General features: G+C 40.3%; 1 protein-coding gene and 2 pseudogenes across 1 annotated transcript in view; all 3 read right to left on the bottom strand.

Annotated features, from left to right (window-relative positions):
* Positions 1-24903, bottom strand: part of LOC140849100 (DNA ligase 3-like) — an 854661-nt pseudogene that overhangs the window by 664829 nt on the left and 164929 nt on the right.
* Positions 1-24903, bottom strand: part of LOC108404263 (inactive serine/threonine-protein kinase TEX14) — a 116903-nt gene that overhangs the window by 70921 nt on the left and 21079 nt on the right. Inside the window, exon 4 of the mRNA XM_073236211.1 lies at positions 17867-18003. Within this exon, the coding sequence (XP_073092312.1) occupies positions 17867-18003 (137 nt within the window). The remainder of the gene's footprint in view (positions 1-17866; positions 18004-24903) is intronic.
* Positions 3896-4088, bottom strand: LOC140849325 (small nucleolar RNA U3; annotated as a pseudogene).

Below are 24903 nucleotides of genomic sequence, written 5' to 3'. Positions count from 1 at the left end.
GAGAACAAAGTCCATTCCTGCTTGCCGGTTGCCTTCTTCTCCCCCTTCGTGAGGCGCTGGGTTCTCACAGGTTGTAGATGTAACCTGGCTGTTGTACTGTTTCATCTGGTCTCTCTTTTAGGAATAGTTGTATTTGTTGTATTTTCAAAAAAATATATATGGTTTTGGGAGGAGATTTCCGCTGCCTACTCACACCACCACCTTGCCAAGCCTTTAAAAAACTTTTTTAACAGCCATGCCTAATTAACATAATACTGAATGACAACCAGTCACACCCTTTATCTTTCTCCACACTTCCGGTAAAACAACCTCTTCCCAGAAAATCAAGGGCAATGGAGACCTTCGCCTTTGTCAGTGAGACCCAAGCTGATGCGAGTGATAAGTAATTCAGCAATTGCACCCACCCGTTGTCCTATGTTTGACTTTCAAACTCTGGTGTAAGTTAGACTTTGTGCAGGGTGGGGAAATGGGTGTCTGAGAACCAGCACTGGGAAACAAAACTTTTTGGTTTTTGTACCATGTTGTACAGCCTGTTCACGCTTTTTGAATTTTTAAAATTAAGCTAGTTGTTTGGTGGAGTTTTAACATCCCTTCTTCCCTCAGCAAGTAACATCAGTGCCAACTATAACAATAGTAGCTACTATTTATCGAGGGCTTGCCAGGTACCAGGCATCATTCTAAGCGCTTTACATATGAGAAAAATACAATTGTTAATAATCCCAGTTCTATGGATGGAGAACCTTTAAGGCACAGAAAGATTAGGTAATTTGCCAGTGAGGTAACTAGGCAGGCAGACAGCTGTTAAATAGTAGAGCTGTAGGTCACTATTCTAGTACTGGGCATACAGAGGTAGAGAGGGGAGTAAAGGTCTCTACTCTCAGACAGAGCTTATATTCTAGTGATGGGGAGAGATGATGACAAAAAATATCCAATAGGATGTCACTTAATGAGGTATGTAAGGATTTTAAGTGTTGAAACAGAAAGAGACATGGCTACTTTAGATGTGGGTGATGAGATAGGGCCTCATGTTGGAGGTTATATTTAAACAGAGAAAACAACTAATGCAAAGTCCCAAAGCAAGGAACAATGTGACTTGTTTCAGTACCTCAAAGACAGCTAGAGAGCATAGGGTATGAGGTACAGGCAGGGCCAAACAGCTGATGGTTTTCTAGGGAAAGGTGAGGCCAGGGAAGTCTGGATTTTAAGTGTGAAGGGAAGCCACTGGGAGGTCTGAAGCTGTGGAGACCAGTTCTGAGGCCACTGAAAGATGTCTGTGGGAGAGATCATGGGGGCTTGCATTTGGACGTAGTAAGGAAGGACACACTTAGGCTGTTCTGGAAGTCAACAGAATGGGACTCACTGATAGATCTGCTCTGGGTGGGGAGGTAGGGGGGTGGCAGGGGTCAGGGAAAGAGGTTTCAAAAGTGACATGTTGGTTTTGTGCCTGGAATAACTACCTTGGTAGATGGTCCTCATACAGGGAACACTGGGGAAAAGACGGATTTCTCCTCTAAGGGAGGGAGGGGCTTTTTCAGAAGAGAGGAAAGGAGTGTTCAGCTACTCCACTTGCTTTACCTGATTTAACCCTTACAAAAACCTGTGTGTTGATCCTATTAGTATCACTGGAGATGGCTCTTTGGTCTTGTGGAGAGAAATAATTCAAGAATGGGTGCATAAAGCCATTGAGCATTCAGAGTTTATTGGAAAATGAGAAATTTAGAAAAAGGCAAGAGTACACACCTGAGATTTGGGGCAGGGGCAGACCCAGAGGGGGTCACGCTGAGGGAAAAATAAGGAGCCTTTTTTATCCAGAGATGAAAACTGACTGAGATTAGGTCCCAAAGGGAACAGGTATGGTTTTCTCAGAGTTGGGGCATGCTCCATCCTCACTTTGGGAGGAGGGATTTTTTTACTGTATTTGGTCCCCATCCGAACTGTCATGGCGCTGAGAGGTATGACTTTTACTATACTAATGATGGAGCCATGTGATTTTTACTATGTTAATGGATTTTGGGGTGAAGTTTGGGTCAATTTCTCCAGCATGTTGGAACCAGCAAGATTTGGCCATTCTATTACCCATACCCTCACTCCACATCCCAAGGGAACAGCTTGCACAGAATGTGGAGCATGTAAGCAAGCATCTGATCCAAGTCCCCCCTCCCTCATCCTGCTTAAGTCTAGCTATCAACCTACTCTAACATGGCTACTACATCTACCTACTTTACAGAAGAATAGAATGGAGGTTAAGGAACTTCCCAAGTACCCTCAACTAGTAAATAACAGACCAAAGAGCGAACTCTCAAGCATATACTGCTTCCCTCACAGCCCCCAACCTTGAAAGAGGACCAACAACTGTCTAGGGCTCACAGTGAAAGCTTGGCCACTAAAGATACAGGAGGAAATCAAGAAGGAACTACATGGTATATAGCCAGAGTGGAAGAAACAGAAATTAACTCTATCAGGGGAGATGCAATCAAGACCAGAAAGCAATCCCAAAGCTTCAAAAGCAGGCAAGCAGATGGGGGCACACTCTCAAGATGTGCCTCTTCTTCACCTGCTCTCTAGGATGATTATTTCATTCCTTCTTTATTTTCAACACCCCTGCTCCTTCTCACCAGCCTCCCTCAGCAATGATCTTGCCTCATACTTGACACTGAAAAGCCATCAGTTGAAAAACCCTCAGTGTGGTCTCATTATATGAACAAACCCACCTACAACTGCACTCCCCATCTTTTCTGGCTCCCTCCTGCCTCCTGGGAGCTGCTCTCCCCGACCTCTCATTTCTCCTGCTCTGCTCAGACTTTCCATCTGCATAAGAGTTGTTCGTCCATCTTTAATTAAACCCCGTCAGGATCTGGCATCTCCCCTCTCTTCCCCAGCTGACTGCCACCCACCTCTATACTCTCCACCACAGCCTGACTTCCGGGATCTCTTTCTTCCCAGTGACGAGCCCTCACGTTCCTTCAGTGATCAGTCAACCCAAACTAGTTTGTGCCACCACAGGACCAAAAAGGTCACATCTAAATGCCATGGATACCTTTCTACATACATCTTCATCTCCCACCTGTTTTCTACACACTTCACTGTCCCACTTCCATTCCTTAGCTTCCACCAGAAGCACACTCCAGTTTCTTGGCTGCTCTCGTGTTGCTCTTTCTCAGTCAGCTTCTGCTGTTCCATCTCTTTTGCCTTTCATCTGTTAAAGGTCAGAAATAGTCCTTAAATGTGCCCTACAGCTGAGCTCTGCCATCACTTCCCATCCCATTGGCCTAATTCAGTTCCTCCCGTTTTCCCCATTTTAACATGGAACCATTGTCCACCCATTTGTTCAAGCCCTAAAACCTGACAATTATCCTTGACAACCGGTCTCACGCATATCTACATGGAATCAATCCCCAAGTCCTGACAATTTTACCGCTTACATATCTTTCAGATCTGGCTAATTTCCTTGATCACCGCAACAATCTTCTTTGTAGCTAAATGCAGGTGCCGAACCCAGCACTCCTCCCTGCCCCCTGTATTTAATCTCCACATAGCAGTTAGTGACGGTAAACTGCACACATCACTTTCCTGGAGAGTAACACTATCTCCAGTTCTCCCTCTCCCCACTGGTGTGTGACCAGGGCTGAGACAGGAAGTATTGATCATAAAGAACAAGTAGCAGGATAAACAGATCACAGATAAACAGCAGAATAAAGAAGACAAACCTTGTATTTCAGTAACCTCAGATTACTGCCAAATTCACACATGGCCATCCTTGGACACAGTACCCCACAGGTCATTACAACCCCACCAATGGACATGCAGCTACCAAGAATGCTCCTTGCACTTTAGCATATTGTGTTAACTGCAAACACCTACAACAGTAACAACAAAAGGAACTCCGCAAACCGAAACCACTCAGACAGCGCCTTCTCTTCTTCTGAAAGAAGAGAAGAACAATCATCAACAGCAAACATGTGTTACAAAGGCAACACCAAAAGCCGGCTTCATGCTGTGCCTCCTTCTCGTGGTTTCCGGTACTCTGCACGTTCAGAGAAACCTCTCTAGTAACGAACTATAGAAATGATCCCTGAAAGTATAGTCTTAGTCGCAGCTTCTCTGTATCTGCTGGGTCTATGGAAATGCACACTTAGGTTGATGGCGAAATTTTTTCCACGTTCCTAGCTTTTCAGAAATCTTATAAATTACTTTTCAAAGTGTCATTTTATATACAATTAAAAACACCTCTCAGTACTCTTAAGCGGTTTGCTCTTTCAGAAACTTAAGACTTCAAGATCTTAATTAACCTATCACGGACCGACAGCCAATCAGAGCTCTGGTCCTGTCATCTCCAAAAACACTACCACTTCTGGTTTAGGATAAGACAACACCGTGCTCAGGTGTCGAATTAGTTTTCTAATCATAAATATGACAGGCAGCGTATGTGGGCGAGTTTTTTTTTTTTTAATCTCTTGAGACCCTGAATTTCAAAAGCTACTAAGTGGCGTTATTTGGCCCTTTTACTTTGGGATCATCTGCCCTTTACTCACTTGAGTGTGGACCTAAGGGGGCAAAATCAGGCTCAACTGTCTAGCTTTTCAAACTCATGTACGAGGCCAATCTTAGATGGGGAAGGGAGTTTATTTTGAAAAAGTTCTCTCTCCCTCTCCTTTTTAATTAGGTAAAGGTAGAAAACTGTAGTGCAGTTACTTTGCTACATTTTGGTCGGGGGTGGGGGAAGGGTCTGCCTTATTGGTAATTTTGTATGTTTTTGTACTGTTTGAATTTTTTTACCCTTAGACGGTATCATCTTTATTTTTAAATATCAGCACGTATATCGAGACAGACATCACAGCTCAATCTTAGTTTGCTTCTTTGTACCTCAATAATAAAAATAAAAATCCAACCTAAGACATTATTTTTTTAATTAGAGAATCTTTAATATACAATCTTATGTTGGTTGGTTTCAAAAGTACATCACAGTGGTTCAACAGTTCTGTGATAAAATTATATTGCAACCGCAAATTATTCTGCCCCATTATCTGCCCCACCCCAACCTACCCCAAGCCCTCCCCTCCCATTTGGTAACCACTAGTTACTAGTTACTTCTCAGTATCTACGTTTCTACTGCTCTTTTGTTTCTTCTGTTTACTCTCTTTCTATATTCCACAAATAAGTGAAATCATATGGTATTTCTCTTTCTATGACTGGCTTATTTCACTGACCACAATACCCTCAAGATCCATCCATGTTGTTGCAAATAGCAGGATTTCTTTTCTTTTTATGGCTGAATAATATTCCATTCTGTATATATACCACCTCTTCTTTATCCATTCATCTATTGATGGACACTTAGGTTGCTTCCACATCCTGGGTACTGCAAATAGGACGGAAATAAACATAAGGGTGCATAAATATCTTTTTGAATCAGGTATCTTGTTTTCTTCAGGTAAATTATTAGGAGTGGAATTACTGGATCAAATGGTATTTCTTATTTTTAGTTTTTTGAGGAAACTCCATACTGCTTTCCACAATGGTTGCACCAATTTGCAGCCCCACCAACAGTGTAGGAGGGTTCCTGTTTCTCTGCGTCCTCGCCAGCACTCGTTGTTTCTCGTCTTTTGGATAGTGGCTATTCTGACTGGTGTGCGGTGGTCTCATTGTGGCTTTAATTTGCATTTCCCTTACGATTAATGACATGGAGCATCTTTTCATGTGCTTATTGGCCATTTGCATTTCTTCTCTGGAGAAGTGTCTTGTTCAGGTCCTCCACCCATTTCTTAATCAGGTTGTTTTCTGGATGTTGAGGCAAATGAGTTCTTTATATATTTTGGATGTTAATCCCTTATCAGAGAAGTCATTTACGAACATATTCTCCCATACTGCAGGATGCCTTTTTGTTCTGCTGACGGTGTCCTTTACTATTCAGAAGCTTTTCAGTTCAATGCAGTCCCACTTACTCATTTTTTATTTTGTTTCTCTTACGTGAGGAGATGTGTCCAGGAAAAAGTTGCTCATGCTGATATTTAAGAGATTTTTGCCTATGTTTTCTTATATGAGTTCTATGGTTTCATGACTTATGTTGAGGTCTTTGATCCATTTCAAGTTTACTTTTGTTTATGGAGTTAGACAATAATCCAGTTTCATTCCCTTACATATGTCCAGTTTTCCCAACACCAGTAGTTAAAGCAACTACTCCCAATTGTACAGTCATGGCTCCTTTATCATATATTAACTGACCACATATGCATGGGTTTATATCTGGGCTGTCTACTCTGTTCCATTTATCTACAGGTCTGGTCTTCAGCCAGTAACAAGTTGTTTTGATTTCTATGGCTTTGTAGTAGAGCTTGAAATTTGGGAGTGTAATCCCGCCAAGCTTTGTTCTTCCTTCTAAGGATTGCTTCTCAGACTGTTCGGGGTCTCTGGTGGTTCTATATGAATTTTAGAACTATTTCTTCTAGTTCACTGAAGAATGCTGTTGGGATTTTGATAGGGATTGCATTGAATCTGTAGATTGCTTTAGAAGCAGGATGGCCATTTTGACAATATTAATTCTTCCTATCCATGAGCACAGGATGTATTTCCATTTATTGGTGTTTCCTTTAATTTCTTTCATAAGTGTCTTGTAGTTTTCAGGGTACAGGTCTTTCACCTCCTTGGTTAGGTTTATTCCTAGGTATTTTAAACCTAGGTATTTTATCCTTTTTGATGCAATTGTAAATGGAGTTGTTTTCCTGATTTTTCTTTCTGCTCATTAGTTGTTAGTATACAGGAGTGCAACAGATTTCTGTGTATTAATTTTGTATCCTGCAACATTGCTGAATTCAGTTATTACTTCTAATAGTTTTTTGGTGGGAGTTCTTAGGGTTTTCTATGTATGAGGTCATCTGCAAACAGTGAGAGTTTAACTTCTTCCTTACAAATTTAGATGTCTTTTATTTATGTTTTGTCTAACTGCCATGGCTGAGACCTCCAGTACTATGTTGAATAAAAGTGGTGAGAATGGGCATCCTTGTCTTGCTCCCAATCTTAGAAGAAAAGCTTTTGGATTTTTGTTGTTAAGTCTGATGTTGGCTGTGGGTCTGTCATATATGGCCTTTATTAAGCTGAGATACTACCCCTGTATACATATTTTGTTGAGAATTTTTATCATGCATGGATGTTGGATTTTGTCAAATGTTTTTTCACCATCTATTGAGATGATCATATGATTTTTGTACTTCTTTTTTTTGAGGTGTTGTATGATATTGATTAGTTTGTGAATATTGTACCATTCTTACATCCCTGCAATAAATCTCACATGGTCATGATGGATAATCTGTTTGTTGTATTTTTTAATTTGGTTTGCTAATATTTTATTGGGGATTTTTACATCTATGTTCATTAAGGACATTGGTCTGCAATTTTCTTTTTGTAGTACCTTTGTTTGATTTTGGTATTAGAGGGATGTTGGCCTCATAGAATGAGTATTTAAGTATTTCCTTCTCTTCTATCTGGAATACTTTAAGAAGGATGGGTATTAGCTCTTCTTTAAATGTTTGATAAAATTTAGCCGTGAAGCCATTTGGTCCAGCCATTTTGTTCTTAGGTAGTTTTTTGATTACCAATTCAATTTCGTTGCTGGTAATTGATTTGTTCAGATTTTCTGTTTCTTCCTGGGTCAGCTTTGGAAGGTTGTATTTTTCTAGAAAGTTTTCCATTTCTTCTAGGTTGTCCAATTTGTTGGCATGTAATTTTTCATAGTATTCTCTAATAATTTTTTGTATTTCCATGGTGTCTGTTGTGATTTTTCCTTATTCATTTCTGATTCTGTTGATGTGAGTACACTCTCTTTGTTCCTTGATAAGTCTGGCTAGCAGGTTATCTATTTTGTTTACTTTCTCAAAGAGCCGCTCCTGGTTTCATTGATTCTTTCTATCATTTCATTCTTCTCAATTTGATTCATTTCTGCTCTGATCTTTATTATGTCCCTCCTTCTAGAGACTTTATTATGTCCCTCCTTCTAGAGACTCCTCATTTGTTCCTATTTTTCTAGTTTCATTAACTGCTCATGTCTCCATATACTGCTTGATCTCTTTTAATTTGGTCATTGATCCATTGATCACTTAGGAGCATGTTGTTAAGCCTCCATGTGTTTGTGGGCTTTTTAGTTTTCTTTGCATGATTTATTTCTATTTTCATACCTTTATGGTATGAGAAGCTGGTTGGCACAATTTCAATCTTTTTGAATTTGCTGAGGCTCTTTTTATGACCTACTATGTGATCCATACTAGTAATAGATTAGTAAAGAATTCTCCATGACTCTCACATTTCTGCATGTCAGCCTTTATTGTGGAGTATCTTCTCAAGGATGTTTGCATAGTGAACAGACTTGGAAGCTAGAGACAGTATCTTCCTCCAGAGCAAACAGCAGGTTTGTTTCCTATCCAGCATAATAAAGATATGTCTCCCTCTGGGGAAGAGGTCAGGCAGGCTTATGCCCATTGAAAGGATTCAGGATCCCTACACTTGGGTTTCCAAAGCCCCTCTCCTGTCATGCAAGCCAGGCTGTATGCAGCCATCACTTAGCCCTCTTGGCATCACCCTCTGGGAATTGGGCCTTGGCACAAAAATGACAATATATTAGCTACTGTTATCGCTGGGAGTAATAAATTGTCATTTGTCTCTAACCCAGGAGTCTTATTATTTTCTGCCAGCATCCAGAGAACTGACAGGCTAGCTTGGCAGCTTGCAAGTAGGGTAAAACAGATCTTGACAGCTACCTCACTCGCTTACCTCTACCCTGCTGAAAATACTTCAGTGGCACCTCATTATTTTCAGGATGAAGGTGAAACAGCTTGAAATGGCTTATAAAGCCCTCTGTGTCTTGGTTCTTCCCCTTTTTCACCAATCTCATGCTTTAATTTAGCTCACACCTCCTCTTCTCACCATCCCACACTCACCCACTTTCTTGGAGTCTCTCAGATTCATTATGCTTCTACCAAAAAAGACCTTCACACTTGTTGTTACCTTTGCTTGAAATGCATCTCCTTGCTCTCCTTCCCTGGTTACTTGTGATATTGTGGTATAGTAAGAAATATGTATTTTGGTCTTCATCCTGGTTCCTGGCCAGGGCTCGAAAACTTTTATGATTTCTTAAGTAATAAAGGAGGTAACAGGAAGTTCTTTTGTTCTAATATTTGGTGTTTGACCCCGGTTCCTAACACATTTCCTGGGTGACAGAAGTGTCTTTTGTTCTAATGGGACAACTTTTGGTGGGATCCTGGATAGCTTAAGAATGCAGGCTGAGGCAGAGAAAGACAAGTGCCAAATGATTTCCCTCATTTGTGGAGCATAACAACGAAGCAAAACTGAAGGAACAAAATAGCAGCAGACTCAGAGACTCCAAGAAGGGACTAGTGGTTGCCAAAGGGGAGGGGTGTAGGAGGGAGGGTAGGGAGTAAGGGAGAAGGGAATTGAGGGGTACTATGTTTAGTACACATGGTGTGGGGGATCACGGGGAAAACAGTGTAGCAGAGAGAAGGGAAATAGTGAATCTGTGGTATCTTACTACATTGATGGACAGTGACTGCATTGGGGTATGGGTGGGAACTTGATAATATGGGTAAATGTAGTAACCACATTGTTTTTTCATGTGAAACCTTCATAACAGTGTGTATCAATAATACCTTAATAAAAAAGAAAAAAGAGTGGAGAAGGAAGAAAAAGAAAGGGAGAGAAAAAAGAATCATCAGACTGAGTTTATAATAGCATTACAAGTGAGTTAAGGCAGACTGCTAGATTAGTAAAGAAGCTACCCTTGTACCTTTCGTAGCCGTGAATCAAACGCCTGCAAGGGCAAAAAGTACATATCTATCGATAATCACCCTAAATGTAAATAGACTAAATGCACCAATCAAAAGACACAGAGTTACACAGTGGATAAAAAAGCAAGACCCATCTATATGCTGCCTATAAGAGACTCACTTCAAACCCAAAGACATACACAGACTAAAAGTCAAGGGATGGAAAAATATATTTCATGTAAATAATTGGGAGAAAAAAGCAGGAGTTGCAGTACTTCTTTCAGACAAAATAGACTTCAAAACAAAGAAAATCACAAAAGACAAAGAAGGACATTACATAATGATAAAGGGCTCAGTCCAACAAGAGGATATAACCATTATAAATATATAGGCACCCAACACAGGAGCACCTACATATGTGAAACAAATACTAACAGAAATAAAGGGGGAAATGTTAGGAGATTTCAACACACCACTCACCCCAATGGACAGATCAACCAAACAGAAAATAAGTAAGGAGACAGAGGCACTGAACAACACATTAGAACAGATGGACTTAACAGACATCCACAGAACACTCTACAGAAAAGCAGCAGGATACACATTCTTCTCAAGTGCATATGGAACATTTTTCAGAATAGACCATACACTAAGCCACAAAAAGAGCCTCAGCAAATTAAAAAAGACTGAAATTGTACCAATCACCTTCTCAGATCACAAAGGTATAAAACTACAAATACATTGAACAAAGAAAACAAAAAGAACTCACAAACACATGAGCTTAACATGCTCCTAAATAATCAATGAATCAAGGACCAAATTAAAACAAAGATCAAGCAATATAAGGAGACAAGTGAAAACAATAGCGCTATGCCCCAACTTCTGTTGGACACAGCGAGGGCAGTTTTAAGAGGCAAGTATGGCCTATTTAAAGAAGGCAAGTATGGCCTATTTAAAGTCACAATTATTGAAACTGGAAAAGAAGAACAAATGAGGCCCAAAGTCATCAGAAGGAGGGATATAATAAAGATCACAGAAAACGTAAGTAAAATTGAGAATAAAAGAGTAGAAAAAATTAATGAAACCAAGAGCTAGTTCTTTGAGAAAACAAACAAAATCAGTAAACCCCTAGCCAGACTTACTAAGAGAAAAAGAGAATCTACACACATAAACAGAATCAGAAATGAGAAAGGAAAAATCACAATGGACACCACAGAAATACAAAGAATTATTAGAGAACACTATGAAAATCTGTGTGCTAATAAACTGGATAACCTAGAAGAAATAGACAACTTTCTATAAAAATACAACCTTCCAAGTCTGCCCAGAAACACAAAATCTAAACAAATGAATTACCAGCAATAAAACTGAATCGGTAATCAAAAAACTACCCCAGAAGAAAACCGCTGGACCAGACGGATTCACTGCTCAATTCTATCAGACATTTAGAGAAGACATAATACCTATTCTCCCTAAAGTTTTCCAAAAAATAGCAGAGGAGGGAATACTTCCAAACTCATTCTGTGAAGCCAGCATCACTCTAATACCAAAACGAGGCAAAGACACCACAAAAAAAGAAAATTATGCACCAATATCCCTGATGAACATAGATGCAAAAATACTCCACAAAGTATTAGCAAACCGAATTCAAAAATATATCAAAAAGATCATCTATCATTATCCTGTAGGATTTATTCCAGGGATGCAAGGATGGTACAACATTCGAAAATCTATCATCATCACCACATCAACAAAAAGGACAATAAACACATGATCATCTCCACAGATGCTGAAAAAGCATTCGAGAAAATTCAACATTCATTCATGATAAAAATTCTCAACAAAATGGGTATAGAGGGCAAGTATCTCAACGTAATAAAGGCCATATATGACAAACCCATAGCCACCATTAACAGCGAGAGGCTGAAAGCTTTTCCTTTAAGATCTGGAACAAGATAAGGGTGTCCACTCTCCCCACTTTAATTCACCATAGTTCTGGAGGTCCAAGTCACGGCTATCAGACAACACAAAGAAATAAAAGGCATCTGGATTGGTAAGTAAGAAGTTACACTGTCATTGTTTGCAGATGGCATGATATTGTACATAAAAATCCCTAAAGAATCCACTCCAAAACTACTAGAACTAATATCAGAATTCAGCAAAGTTGCAGGATACAAAACTAATACACAGAAATCTGTCGCTTTCCTATATACTAACGATGCACTAGCAGGAAGATAAATCAGGAAAACAATTCCATTCACAATTACATCAAAAAGAATAAAATACCTAAGAATAAACCTAACCAAGGAAGTGAAAGACCTGTACCCTGAAAACTACAAGACACTATTGAGAGAAATTAAAGAGGACCCTAATAAACGGAAATTCATCCGATGCTCTAGGGTAGGAAGAACTAATATTGTCAAAATGGCCATCCTGCCTAAAGCAATCTACAGATTCAATGCAATCCCTATCAAAATACCAACAGCATTCTTCAACAAACTGGAACAAATAGGTCTAAAATTCATATGGAACCACAAAAGACCTCGAATAGCCAAAGCAATCCTGAGAAGGAAGAATGAAGCAGGGGGGATGTCGCTTCCCAACTTCAAGCTCTACTACAAAGCGACAGTAATCAAGACAAGTTGGTACTGGCACAAAAAAAAGATCCATAGACCAGTGGAACAGAACAGAGACTCCAGATATTACCTCACACATATATGGTCAATTAATATATGATAAAGGAGCCATGAATATACAATAGGGAAATGACAGCCCCTTTAACTGCTGGTGTTGGCAAAACTGGACAGCTACATATAAGAGAATGAAACCGGATTACTGTCTAACTCCATATACAAAAGTAAACTCGAAATGGATCAAAGAACTGAATGTAAGTCATGAAACCATAAAACTCTTAGAAGAAAACATAGGCAACACTCTCTTGAATATGAACATGAACAACTTCTTCATGAACATATCTCCCTGGGCAAGGAAAACAAAAGCAAAAATGAACACGTGGGACTATATCAAACTAAAAAGCTTCTGTACAGCAAAGGACACCATCAGTAGAAGAAAAAGGCTTCCTACACTATGGGAGAACATATTCAGAAATGACATATCTGATAAGGGGCTGACATCCAAAAAATACAAAGAGCTCACATACCTCAACAAACAAAAAGCAAATAATCCAATTAAAAAATGGGCAGAGGACCTGAACAGACACCTCTCCAAAGAAGAAATTCAGATGGGCAACAGGCACATGAAAAGATGCTCCACATCACTAATCATCAGGGAAATGCAAATTAAAGCCACAATGAGATATCACCTCACACCAGTTAGGATGGCCAACATCCAAAGACGAACAATAACAAATGCTGGAGAGGATGCAAAGAAAGGGGAACCCTCCTACACTGCCTGTGGAAATGTAAATCGTTCAACCATTGTGGAAAGTAGTATGGAGGTTCCTCAAAAAACTAAAAATACAAATACCATTTGGGCCAGGAATTCCACTCCTAGGAATTTAGCCAGGATCCCAGATTCAAAAACACATATATATCCCTATCGCAGCACTATTTACAATAGCCAAGATAAGGAAGCACCCTAAGTGTCCATCAGTAGATGAATGGATAAAGAAGATGTGGTACATATACACAATGGAATATTATTCAGCCTTAAGAAGAAAACAAATCCTACCATTTGCAACAACATGGATGGAGCTAGAGGGTATTATGCTCAGTGAAATAAGCCAGGCAGAGAAAAACAAGTACCAAAATGATTTCACTCATATGTGGAGTATAAGAACAGAGCAAAAACTGAAGAAACAAAACAGCAGCAGACTCACAGAACCCAAGAATGGACTAACAGTTACCAAAGGGAAAGGGACTGAGGAGAGTGGGTGGGAAGGAAGGGATAAGGGGATTAAGGGGATTATGATTAGCACACATAATGTAGGTGGGGCACAGGAAAGGCAGTATAGCACAGAGAAGACAAGTATTGACTCTGTAGCATCTTACTATGCTGATGGATAGTGACTGTAGTGGGGTATGTGGTGGGGACTTGATAATGAATGAGGGAATCTAGTAACTACAATGTTGGTCATTTTCTTCTCTAGGGCCTCTTCATCCTCAGGGCTTTTGCATCCCTTTAATTCCCCTATTGCCTCTTATGTGTACCTTTTATTCTGACTTCTACTTTTACCTTAACTTCTTTTTTTTTCTTAAGGAGAAATATCACTTTCTCTCATGTGATTGTATATTAATGATACCAAAATAAAAAAAAGTGATACACCTACACTATGTAAAAAAAAAAAGAAAGAAACATTGACTGATGGTAGTAGTTCTTCAGGCTGTTGAAGGTGACTCAGAACTTCAAAAAAGAATGGAAAGCAACAGAAATGGTAAATGCATAGTGCAATGTAAAAGATTGCTTTTCATTTTCATTTCTTTAAAGTATGGTGATTCTTTAAAACAAAAATTATAAAACAATATGGGATTCATAACTCATACAGATATAATACTTATGACATCTTTAATACAAAAAACAGTGTAGGGGGAGAAATGAGCCTATATGGTTATATATTATATGTCAGGTGGTACAATATTAACTCTAGCTAGGCTGTAAAAAATTAAAGATCTATATTATAATCACTAAAAAACTAATGCACAAAATATGACTAAAAAGCCAATAGCTAAATTAAAATGTAATTCTAAAAAATAATTAAGTCAAAAGAAGGGAGAAACAAAAACAGTACAAAAAGAAAACAAAAAATAAAATGTTCTAAACCCAAGCACATCAATAATTACATTAGATATTAATGGACTAAACACTGATTAAAAGGCAGAGAGTAAGAGAATAGAATTTTACAATGCAAGTCTCAACTATATGGTCTCTACAGAAGACAGATTTTAACTATAAAGATATAGGTAATTCCATGCAACAGTAAGTAAAAGGGGGATGACGGGACTATTTGATATCAGATAAAACAGATTTCAAGATAAGTATAACCAGAGAAGAAGAGTGACATCTCACAGTGGCAACAGGATCAATTCATCAAGAAAATGTAACAATCCTAAATATGTATACACCTAACACCAAAATCTTTCCAACAGCCCATGAAGTCTTGTCTAGCTGGAGCTCGCCTTGCCAGCTTCACCCACATCACCATCTCCCACCCTTTGTTCTCTCCTCCAACTCAAGTCATTCAGACCCTTTTCTTCTCTAGGGCCTCTTCATCCTCAGGGCTTTTGCATCCCTTTAATTCCCCCATTGCCTCTTACGTGTACCTTTTATTCTGACTTCTACTTTTACCTTAACTTCTTTTTTTCCTTAAGGAAAAAAATATCACTTTCTCTACAGGTTTCCCTTAGTGTGCTCCCTTTGCCTCCTGCCCTTCTCAGTATCTGAACTACTAAACCATATCTGTTTCTTCTGCTGACTTACATTCCTGGAAAACAGGCCATACATATTTCCTTGGCAGCTCTAAACCCAAGGCTCAATGAATATATGTGTAATGAAAAAATGAATAAAGGTTGAGGTTCTGGAACTCATCTGTGGGTAAAATTGTAACATTTCCAGAACTTCTCGCCTGGCTTTAGTGCATTTGCATATCCTTGGGTGGAGAGAAGTTCATCTCCATATCAATGGGTAATTACTTGGGCAACTGAGGAGGACATGTATGAAGCTGAGAGTTTAAAGGGAGCGGCTGGCTTGCTTGCTTGTTTGCTTCTTCCAGAGGGAGCAGAGGAGAGAGACAGCCCTGGACTGCAGTTAGTAAGCAATAAACGGGTTTTAAACTTTATTTCTCCCTTTGCCTGATTTTGGTTTTTAGAGGTATTTTGCCCTGGGATTTCCTCTCCCCGGACTTACACATCTTTTGGGTTTAGAACTCATACAATCTGTGGTAACTGGTCTTCTGGATGGGCTGAACTAAGAAGGATCCAATCAAGAAACAATTTTTTTCCCTACAACTGCCTTCAGATACACTCTGTCAGTCACCTTCCCTTCCCTTTTTCTTTCCCCACTCCCAAGAGGCAGATTCCAGTTTTCTAGTCATTTTGAGGTATTCCAGTAGACTCTCATTTCAGGTAATAAACTTTCCAGTGCTTTTGAAATCAAAACCTCATTCTTGCTCTTCCACTCTTCTCATCTCAAAGGCTATTTCTAGCAACTCCAGAGCTGAATTAGGGGCAGAACCAAGGAGATGACAAGGATGCCTTGGAACTCAACTTCGCAGCGTTTGGCTTCATCCTAATGCCTGCACCTTTGTGGGAGGGGTTAATGAGTTCTTCGGGTACCTCCTCTCCATTGTACAGGACCCTGATGCAAGCCAGTGCCCTCTCCTGCTGACTTCGTGCTACATCTGCAGCCTCTCTTTTGGGATTCTCCCTTCCTTTATAGATGAATTCCCTTTAGATGGCTCAGCTATCTGCTACAGAGACGACTTATCCCACCAACTGGTAGAAGTGTAGCTAATCCAACTGCTGGTCTCCCATGTTCACCCAGCCATCAAGAACTGCTCCAGCTAACAGGTAACTGGTAGTCCACCTGACCCCTAAGTTTCAAGTAACATACCAGGTTCTCTTAATGCCAACTTTGGGGCACCTGGGGTAGCTGACGTGTTCCTACTGTTCAGCAGGTTGGGACACAGGCTCCCAACTCTCTTGCTTGCAAACATCACAATTCTCTCCATGAGGTCACCTGAAGGGCCTCTTACTTGGCTGGAAGCTAGAAAGAAAGGAGAAGCCACAGCGTTCTGTTCCTGTGAATACCTTTTAAGGAGTCTTTCCTACTGACATCCCACCACTACCCCACCACCCTTCTTTAGAGAGGTCCAAGAAGGGTGATGGGAGCTGAAGGTCCAAGGACCATTTGGCCATCTCCTGAGAAGCCCTGCTTTAGACTGTGGGGAAAATGTCACCCCTTGTTCTCCACTCTGAGGCTTTAGATGAAATTCCCAGACACAGATATTCTGCTTCATACTCAGTTACACCTGTCAATCGCATCCCCCGCCCTAGCTTTGTGTCAAGAATTTCAAGATGCAGAATGCTCAGGAGATGTCTAAGAGATAATAAATGTCCTACAATTTTGCTTCTCACACTGGAGAAGGTAGATAAGACAGACACTAGAAGTCATAACATATCTATCTTGAACATCAATTTTTCTGTTAACATACATATGAATGTATTATGAAGTAAAATACAAAATTTTGAAGGGGAAAAAAATACCCCAGGACATTTCAAATCAAGTATTTGAGCTCACAATCAGCTAATCTACAGACATGAGGGATGGTACATGCAAACATAGGAGAATTTTTTGAGGGAATTATTTTGTGAGATAATTGGGATTACCCTTCTGAGAGTCCTCAGGAATGCTACTGAAGCAAATGAAGAGAATACTGTAGAGAAATTAGGTCACCCTGACTGTTCCGCAAACCAGCTGACAGAAGAAGCTTCAGAAGCTTCCCTTTCAACATTAAGAAGGGGGAGGGAGAGTCCAGCAGAACTTCTAACAAAAGCAGGTCTGGATCTCTAGATCAGAGGCCAAATACCAGCAGAGGTTTTGTTAGTATGTGGTTTTTTTAGTGTTTGCTTGATTTTTTGAAGATTGCCTGGACTATGTTTGCTGTTTCTGTGCCCTGTAGGCTGAGCTGTCTGTAGCCTCCAGCAAAAAAAACAACAACAACAAATAACCTGGAAACAAAAGCACAAGGGCCTGGAAGGAGCAACTAGGGGAAGAGCTATGAGTTGGTCTCTTCATTCTACCACAGGCCTCAGAGAACTCAGGGCACAGAACAGACAGAAGAAGAAAAGGTGATCAGGCAGAAGCAAAAGTAGGTGCCTGGTGCCTGAGAAGAAACCTTGGGAGCCTAACAGTTGGAAGATTTTTATGGTTTCCTAGCACAAGCACAAAACAAAATGGCCTCCAAATAGCAATTCACGACCTCATCTAGACGGTATGGCCGCACTGGTAAAGGACATCTCATCTCTAAACTTAACCTCTGATTTCCCCGAAGAATCCATAGTTTCATGTGCCTGGTTTTCCTTCCAACACTATTCAGAAATGTGGACCAAGTACATCTGGCATTTCAACATGGTGCTTACCTTTCTTGAGAATCTTCTTCACTTTCACGTAGTTTCCTTGTCTGACATAATCATGAAGCTGAGCTTCCAGGGAGTCACTGCTTATAGAACCAAGCTGTACGGGACAGGGGACTGGAAGATGAACAGCCCGAGACATCCTGTTCCAAAAGAAAGCAACATGCTTATTGTAATTGAGTCAGAAATGCAAGGAACCAACATAGATTCTTTCACATTTCTTTCATTTTTTGTCTACTTTCATTTATAATGAACAGAATTAGGGGAACAATTACTGAAATTCTACAAGATTAATGTTCATTTTCAATGTTACTGTTGAAATTGAAGAACTGACTAATTATCACTAATTTCTGTCACTGAAAAAGCGACAACTTACTATGAAGTAAAATTAGTATACATGTTTCCTGTATCAAGACAACCAGGACAGTATTAACTTTGAAAAATTAGTATACAAATGCAGTCATTACATAGGAACATAGATAGTATAATGTAGTAAGTTACATTCATAGTTCAGACTCTGAAGTTCTGGTCTTGGCTCTGTCACCTCCCTAACTGTGTGACCTTGGAGAAATTTAACCTTGACAGGCCTCAATTACTTCATCTGTAAAAGGGACAATAATAACCAGAGCATTGCTGAGAGGTCTTAATAAGGTAGTAAGTATAAAGTGCTCAGAACTGTGCCTGGCACCAAGAGAGCTCTCTAAAGTTGTTAGCTGTTACTCTACACAATGAAGAGCCATGCAGAGAAATTTTAACTTCCCACATGTGGCATCCTCACCTAATCATTATACAATCAAGAGACATGCCTACCATGTCTCTCAAATGTGACAGGTGCTGTTTAAGATAGCTAAAACCTGATCCTTGCCATCACAATGCTTGGTCTAGCAGGGCAGACAAGTGGCACCACGTTGGTGAGCCCGAGCCAATGGATAAGAGAAGAAAGTCCCATCGATGAGAATCAACAAACATGCATATCAGGGGCATAACTAATGCCTCATGGAAAGACCCAGAGGGGGTGAAATGAGGTGAAGTGACAGAAAAAGCCAAGAAGGTAGACACTTTCAGTGGGTCTTCACTAGCCAGGAGGCTTTTAGGTTACTGAGAAGTAACACCTTCATCTATCCATTGACAAAGTATAGAGAGTGCTAATAACTTGAGTATCTTAACTTCATTTTCTTTGTATTTGACTACAAACATCATCCTAGCAATTCAGTATCACAACATTCAAAAGTGACTCGGAAAATATTAACTGAAGTTTTTAGCAATCTGTCATCCCTGCCACCCCTGCACTCCCTGACCACAACTGCCATTCTGGTTCTCTTCTACTTCCAGGTATAAAAAAGAGGGGCATGTTTCCCATATGATTTAAACGGCTTATTGTTGTGGGCTGAATTCAATTACCTCTTCCCAAAATTCATATGTTGAAGCCCTACCTCCCAGCCCCTCAGGAACTGAATATATTTGTAGATAAGGTCTTTAAAGAGATGATTAGGTTAAAATGAGGTTGTTAGAATAGGACCATAATCCAGTATGACCAGTGTCCTTATAACAAGAGGAAGAGACACCAGGGGCACATGTACAGAGTTGGCCACCTGCAAGCCAAGGAATGAGGCCTCAGAAGAACCCAATCCTGCCAGCACCTTTGAGATGGGGCAGAGACAGAAGACAAGCATCATAGCTAACTTTCCCTGCCGATGATGAAAAATGCTCCAATATAAACAGTATAGGAAGAACAGGAAGGATTCCATCTTAAAGCTAAGACTCCATTTTAAAAACCAGGAAGTTAAGAGGTAAGATTCCTAACATAATTCTTTAGCAAACAGACAATAACTCAATCCACTTTGGGGGCAGGGCAGGCAGTTCCTATTGGGATGTTCCCAGACGGAAGCTGCTATCCTGGAAGAAGAACTGACCAATTTCTTGTGTTAAGTTAATTTTGCAGGATTACCTGGAGGACTGATAACAGAAGAGACTTAAGGTCTCTCACCAGAGATAAGCATTCTGAGACCATTTTACAAGTTTATACATCCTGGCCCTTTGGAAAATCCTTAAAAAAGGGTACCCCAGTCTTTTAGCATGCCTTCTCTCTGAGGACGCCTGCACTTTTCCTTTCTTTAAGTCCGTACCTTTAAATAAAGCTTTCTCACTGCTCAACTTACTGCGTTTTGTCTTTTTGTTATTTCAGTCTAGTTCCGAGTCTCCTTTTTACCCCATAAGTAGGGAGGGCGTGTTGACAGTTCAGATTTGGGCCTGCAAGTTCCCACGGCCTGGGTGACCCGGACAGAACTGCAGCTGCAGGAGCCTGCCTGGAAATCTCCTTTCTTTAGGAAGTTCTCAGAACATAATTTCACTCCATCCCATGCTCCGCGGCTCCCCAAATCCTGGGGTGGTAGGGGCTAGTCCCCACGCAGTGCAGATACAAGCGGACACGCGACGCCAAGTGACCCTGGCTTTAAGAGATGGCAAGGGAACCCTTTTCCTATACCAAGAAATTGTTAAGCAAACTTTCCCTCTGCACCTCTGCATTTTCCTGCTCTCAGCTGCCTGCAAGGCCGCTGCTATTCAGTTCTACTCTTGCTTTAAGGAATTCCTACACTCGTCTGACCTACTTGAGAATTCTTTCCCGTTCGGGGTGAAGAACCCTCCCCTGTACAAGTTGAGGGTTCACCTGTTGCACAGGGAGAGACCTCCCAGATGCAGCTGCCTACAACACCTTGACCTGGGATTGTAGCCTCAAAAACTGGGAGAAAACTAATTACTGTAGTTTAAGCCATCCAGTCTGCAGTATTTTGTTATGTCAGACCTAGCAAACTAATACACTAGCAGCAAGTTATGTTATATGAATATGCATTTAATTTTACCTTAGTTAAGAAAGCCATGGGACAGATTTTAATTATAAAACGTGGAAAACATTATTGAAAGGGGAGTCTACAGTTACTATGTCCACTTCATTCATCCATTCAGCTGGATTGTACCTGCAACTGAGGGCCTATAGGGAAGTGTTATTCTTCCCTGTACACCTGACACTGGGCTGCTGGCAAAAGTCCCTAATATTTTCTTACACCTGAACAAATTCAATGTGTATTTTCAGGCTCTATCATACAAATGTTTTCCTGCATGTGACACTGTCACTCGATCTTTTGTTTTCTTTATTTATTGTGATAAAATATACATGACATAAAAATTATCATTTTAAACATTTTTAAGTGTTCACTTCAGTGACACTGAGTATATTCACATTGTTGTGTAACTAGCCATCTCCAGTACTTTTTCATCTTCCCAAACTGGAACTCCACACTGCATTAAGCACTAACTCCCCACTTTCTCCTCCTCCCACTATCCTACTTTCTATGTCTATGAATTTGACTAATCTCAGTACCTCATAGGAATGGCAAGAACTCGTCCCTTTATGCCCGGCTTATTTCACTATTTCACTCTGTTCTCAATGTTCATCCATTTTGTAACATGTGTCAGAATTTCACTCTCTTCTCAATGTTCATCCATTTTGTAACATGTGTCAGAATTTCCTTCCCTTTTTATTCCAGTGTGTGTGTGTGTGTCCCATTTTGTTTATCCATTAAGGCTGGATGATATTCCTGTGTGTGTGTGTGTGTGTGTGTCCCATTTTGTTTATCCATTCATCCACTGATGGACACTTGGGTTGATATCCCACCTTTGGACAGTGTGAAATTATGCTGCTATGAACATGGGTATACAAGAACCTGGTCAAGTCACTGCTTTCACTTCTTTTGGGTATATATCCATAAGTGGAATTGCTGGATCATTCTGTTTAATATTTTGAGGAACCACCATACTGTTTTGCATAGCAGTAGCACCATTTTACATGGCCACTAGCAGAACACAAGGGTTCCAGTCTTTCTAGATCCTCACCAACACCTATTATTTCCTGTTTTTCTTTTAATAATAGCCATCTTAATGGTTTTTGATCTCTTTAAAATTATGTCTTTACATAAATACATAACGACATTCTTGACATAAAAAGTTCAAATAATACAGAAAATAAAACCCAGACCCACTTCATGTCATAGGATTTTTGTTCTCTACAGCTCCAGAACACACACTTCCCTAACGAATGAAGCATGGATTGTGTTCACTATTTGCATACTAACATCTACTCCCTAGCATTTCTACTCTTAACTTTCTTTTCATCTTCAGTCACCCTCAGAGCTTATTCTGCTTTATGAAACTAGCATCTAGGGAGTACCTGGGCTTTAAAGCATCCAAAGTTCTTAACACTGCTGAAGCAAGGTGCCAGCTCCTTCAGCTACCTGACATGGTATTTCATTCAGTTGTAGCTACATTTTACTACTTGAGATTCAGCAGTTTTCCTTTTATGTAACACCAGCATCCCACAAACAGAATACTATAAATACTAAACTAGCAAATTCATCTGGGTGTAAATACAAAAGTTTTTAAAAGATTGGGAATTTAACTTTCTGCCCCACATCACAGAACTCTCAGTACAATACTGGATATCCTCACAAACAGAGTAAAGTATACAAGGAACACATAAAATAACCCACCCCAACTAACCCCACCCCTAACCCCCCAAGAGAAAATTACTCTGCAAAAAAAGTGGGTATATATCACAAGAAAGGCAGGTGGGCCTTTGAAACCCATAACACAAAGACTAACAAGGTACCCCACAAAACACTGCTTTTAAGAAAACCCAAAAGACAAAGAAATGCTGCGAGTACCTTTTCAACACTGAATTTTCACAGGAAGGCACGAACATAGTTCCCAACAAGTTTCCCACATTTGGGGAAATTTCAGGGGTCAGCATATCCGGAGTGCAATGGATGAGCCTCAACGTGGTAAATCCACCTTCATGACCATGTTATCTCCCCTGCCAGGTAAGGACAAGTTGCTGTCCTTGCCTGGCATCTCACTTTCATCCTCAACACACTATATACTCACAGTCAATTACATTCCAAGTTCTTGTGTTTGAAATTGTAGGGTTATTCATATGACACTGACCAGAGTACCTCCTTTTGGATATTCAGTGGGAATTCTGCCTGGCAAAGAATGAACTCGAACCTGCGGTCACCGGGCCCCTCATCTCCATATCCCTGCCTCTTCTCACTTGTCATTCTTCATGGGCTCTGCTTCTTGGAGAAATGGATGAACTGGCTCTACCTGTGCCTCAAGACGATCCCAAACATGATCACCGACAGGTGTAGTTGGGAACATTTTTAAATTCCTTGCCTTCCTAGGCATGCAAAGGTTCTGGTGTGGATTTCTTCCCAAGAGCCTGAATTGTGCGCTGTAGAGCAGGGCAGGGCAGTTTGAGAGGCCGCCGCAGAGAAGGCAGCACAATGGTTTACAACCGTTCTGAATTGCTGCTCCACTCTGGGACCATATCACACCCTCAGTCTCCATTTCCCCAAATCCTAAAGTGGGAATAATACTGCTTGACTCCCACACAATTTCTATGCGGACTGACTAGCAGACTGTGTGGATGCAGTCTGGAGCCCCTCCACCACCACCCAGGCCATTCCACTCCTAGACTGGTGCCCAAGGTGATGGGGACCCAAAGCCAGCTTCACCAAGATTCAAGTCCCCACACTTCTCTGCTTAAAGGGAAGCAGCATCCGGGTCAGGATTTGGTAACACACCGAGTACTCCTCCCTTCTTCTCAGACAAGGAAAACAGATGACACAATGGTATCTTCCTTTCTGCCCTTGCTGGCTAGGTGCTCTGGTCAAAATGGTTGCATGATATAGAGGCAAAACTTAATTAACCTCCGTCCTGGCTGCGCCAGAAAATTTAACTGGCATAGACAGTTTAGCAGGATAAAAGCATATGAATTTATTTAACATTAGTTTACCTGACACAGGAGCTCTCATAAGGAAATATGGACCCAAAGAAGAGGCAAAACCTAAATGCTTTTAAATGAGGGTGAAAAAAGGCAATTGTGGAAAAGAAACTAACATATATGGGAAGGCTAAAGGTAGATAAGAATTATTTTAACAAGGTCTGTTTGTACAGAATTCTCTGGGCTTTGACTCCCCTTCTTTGGGAATGTTTCCTTCCCCCTGGTATAGGGAGGACGTCTTTCAGACGGGAGTGTTGCCTCCTGATTTCTGGAAGAAAAGGGGAGGCCAGGGCACTCTTTTTATACCTGCTGTTTTGTAAATGCTTTTAGCTCAAAATAATCCTTATGCCAAAGTGCCATATTTTGGGGAAGTGTATTTTGCAATGTTTCAGTGGTATTTCAGTCGTAGTTCACATGATTTTTAAAAAAGCTTTGCTTTGGCTGACTCACAAACTCCAAAAAGGGACTAGAGGTTACCAGAGGGGAAGGGTGGTGGGAGAGAGAAGGGGAATGAGGGGTAGTATTATGACTAGTACACACTGTGTGGGGAGGATCATGGGGAAGACAGTGCAGCACAGAGAAGACAAGGAGTGACTCTGTGGCATCTGACTACACTGACAGAGAGTAACTGCAATGGGGTATGGGGGCGGGGACTCGATAATATGGGTGAATGTAGTAACCCCATTGTTTTTCATGTGAAACCTTCATTACAGTATATATCAATGATATATTAATTTTAAAAAAGAGCTTTGCTTTGTTTTAATTTTTTGGAGGGTATTTTTAATAATTTAAGTATTAAAACAATTTATAATAATAGTGATAAATGTCCCTTGCGGATAATTTGAAGAAGACAGGTATTTTGAAAAAATAAAGTCATAATTCCACTATAATACTACCACTATTAACACTTTGCTGTTAAAGATGATAATTCCAATTCTTTATGCAGAAATATTTTAGAATTAAAGTTCATGTGCTGTTTTACCTTTTCCATTCATTTTGCTCTATTTTGGGTCATAGACAATTTATATAATCAACATTCTACTGCTTGCATTTTACTGCCATTATAACTGCAAAGAACAGCCTTGTAGATACATCTTTTTGAACAATTAATGCTGACTTCTTAGAGTAATTTCTAGTAGTTTTCCCTGTTATTTTAATATTTTAGTCATTTTAAGGAGTATCTTAAATTACCTGGGGGCGTAGAGGT

Source organism: Manis javanica, chromosome 4, assembly GCF_040802235.1.
Source record: "Manis javanica isolate MJ-LG chromosome 4, MJ_LKY, whole genome shotgun sequence".
Lineage (NCBI taxonomy): Eukaryota > Metazoa > Chordata > Mammalia > Pholidota > Manidae > Manis > Manis javanica.
The sequence above is the reverse complement of the archived record's forward strand: the minus strand, read 5'-3'. Positions and strand labels throughout refer to the sequence as shown.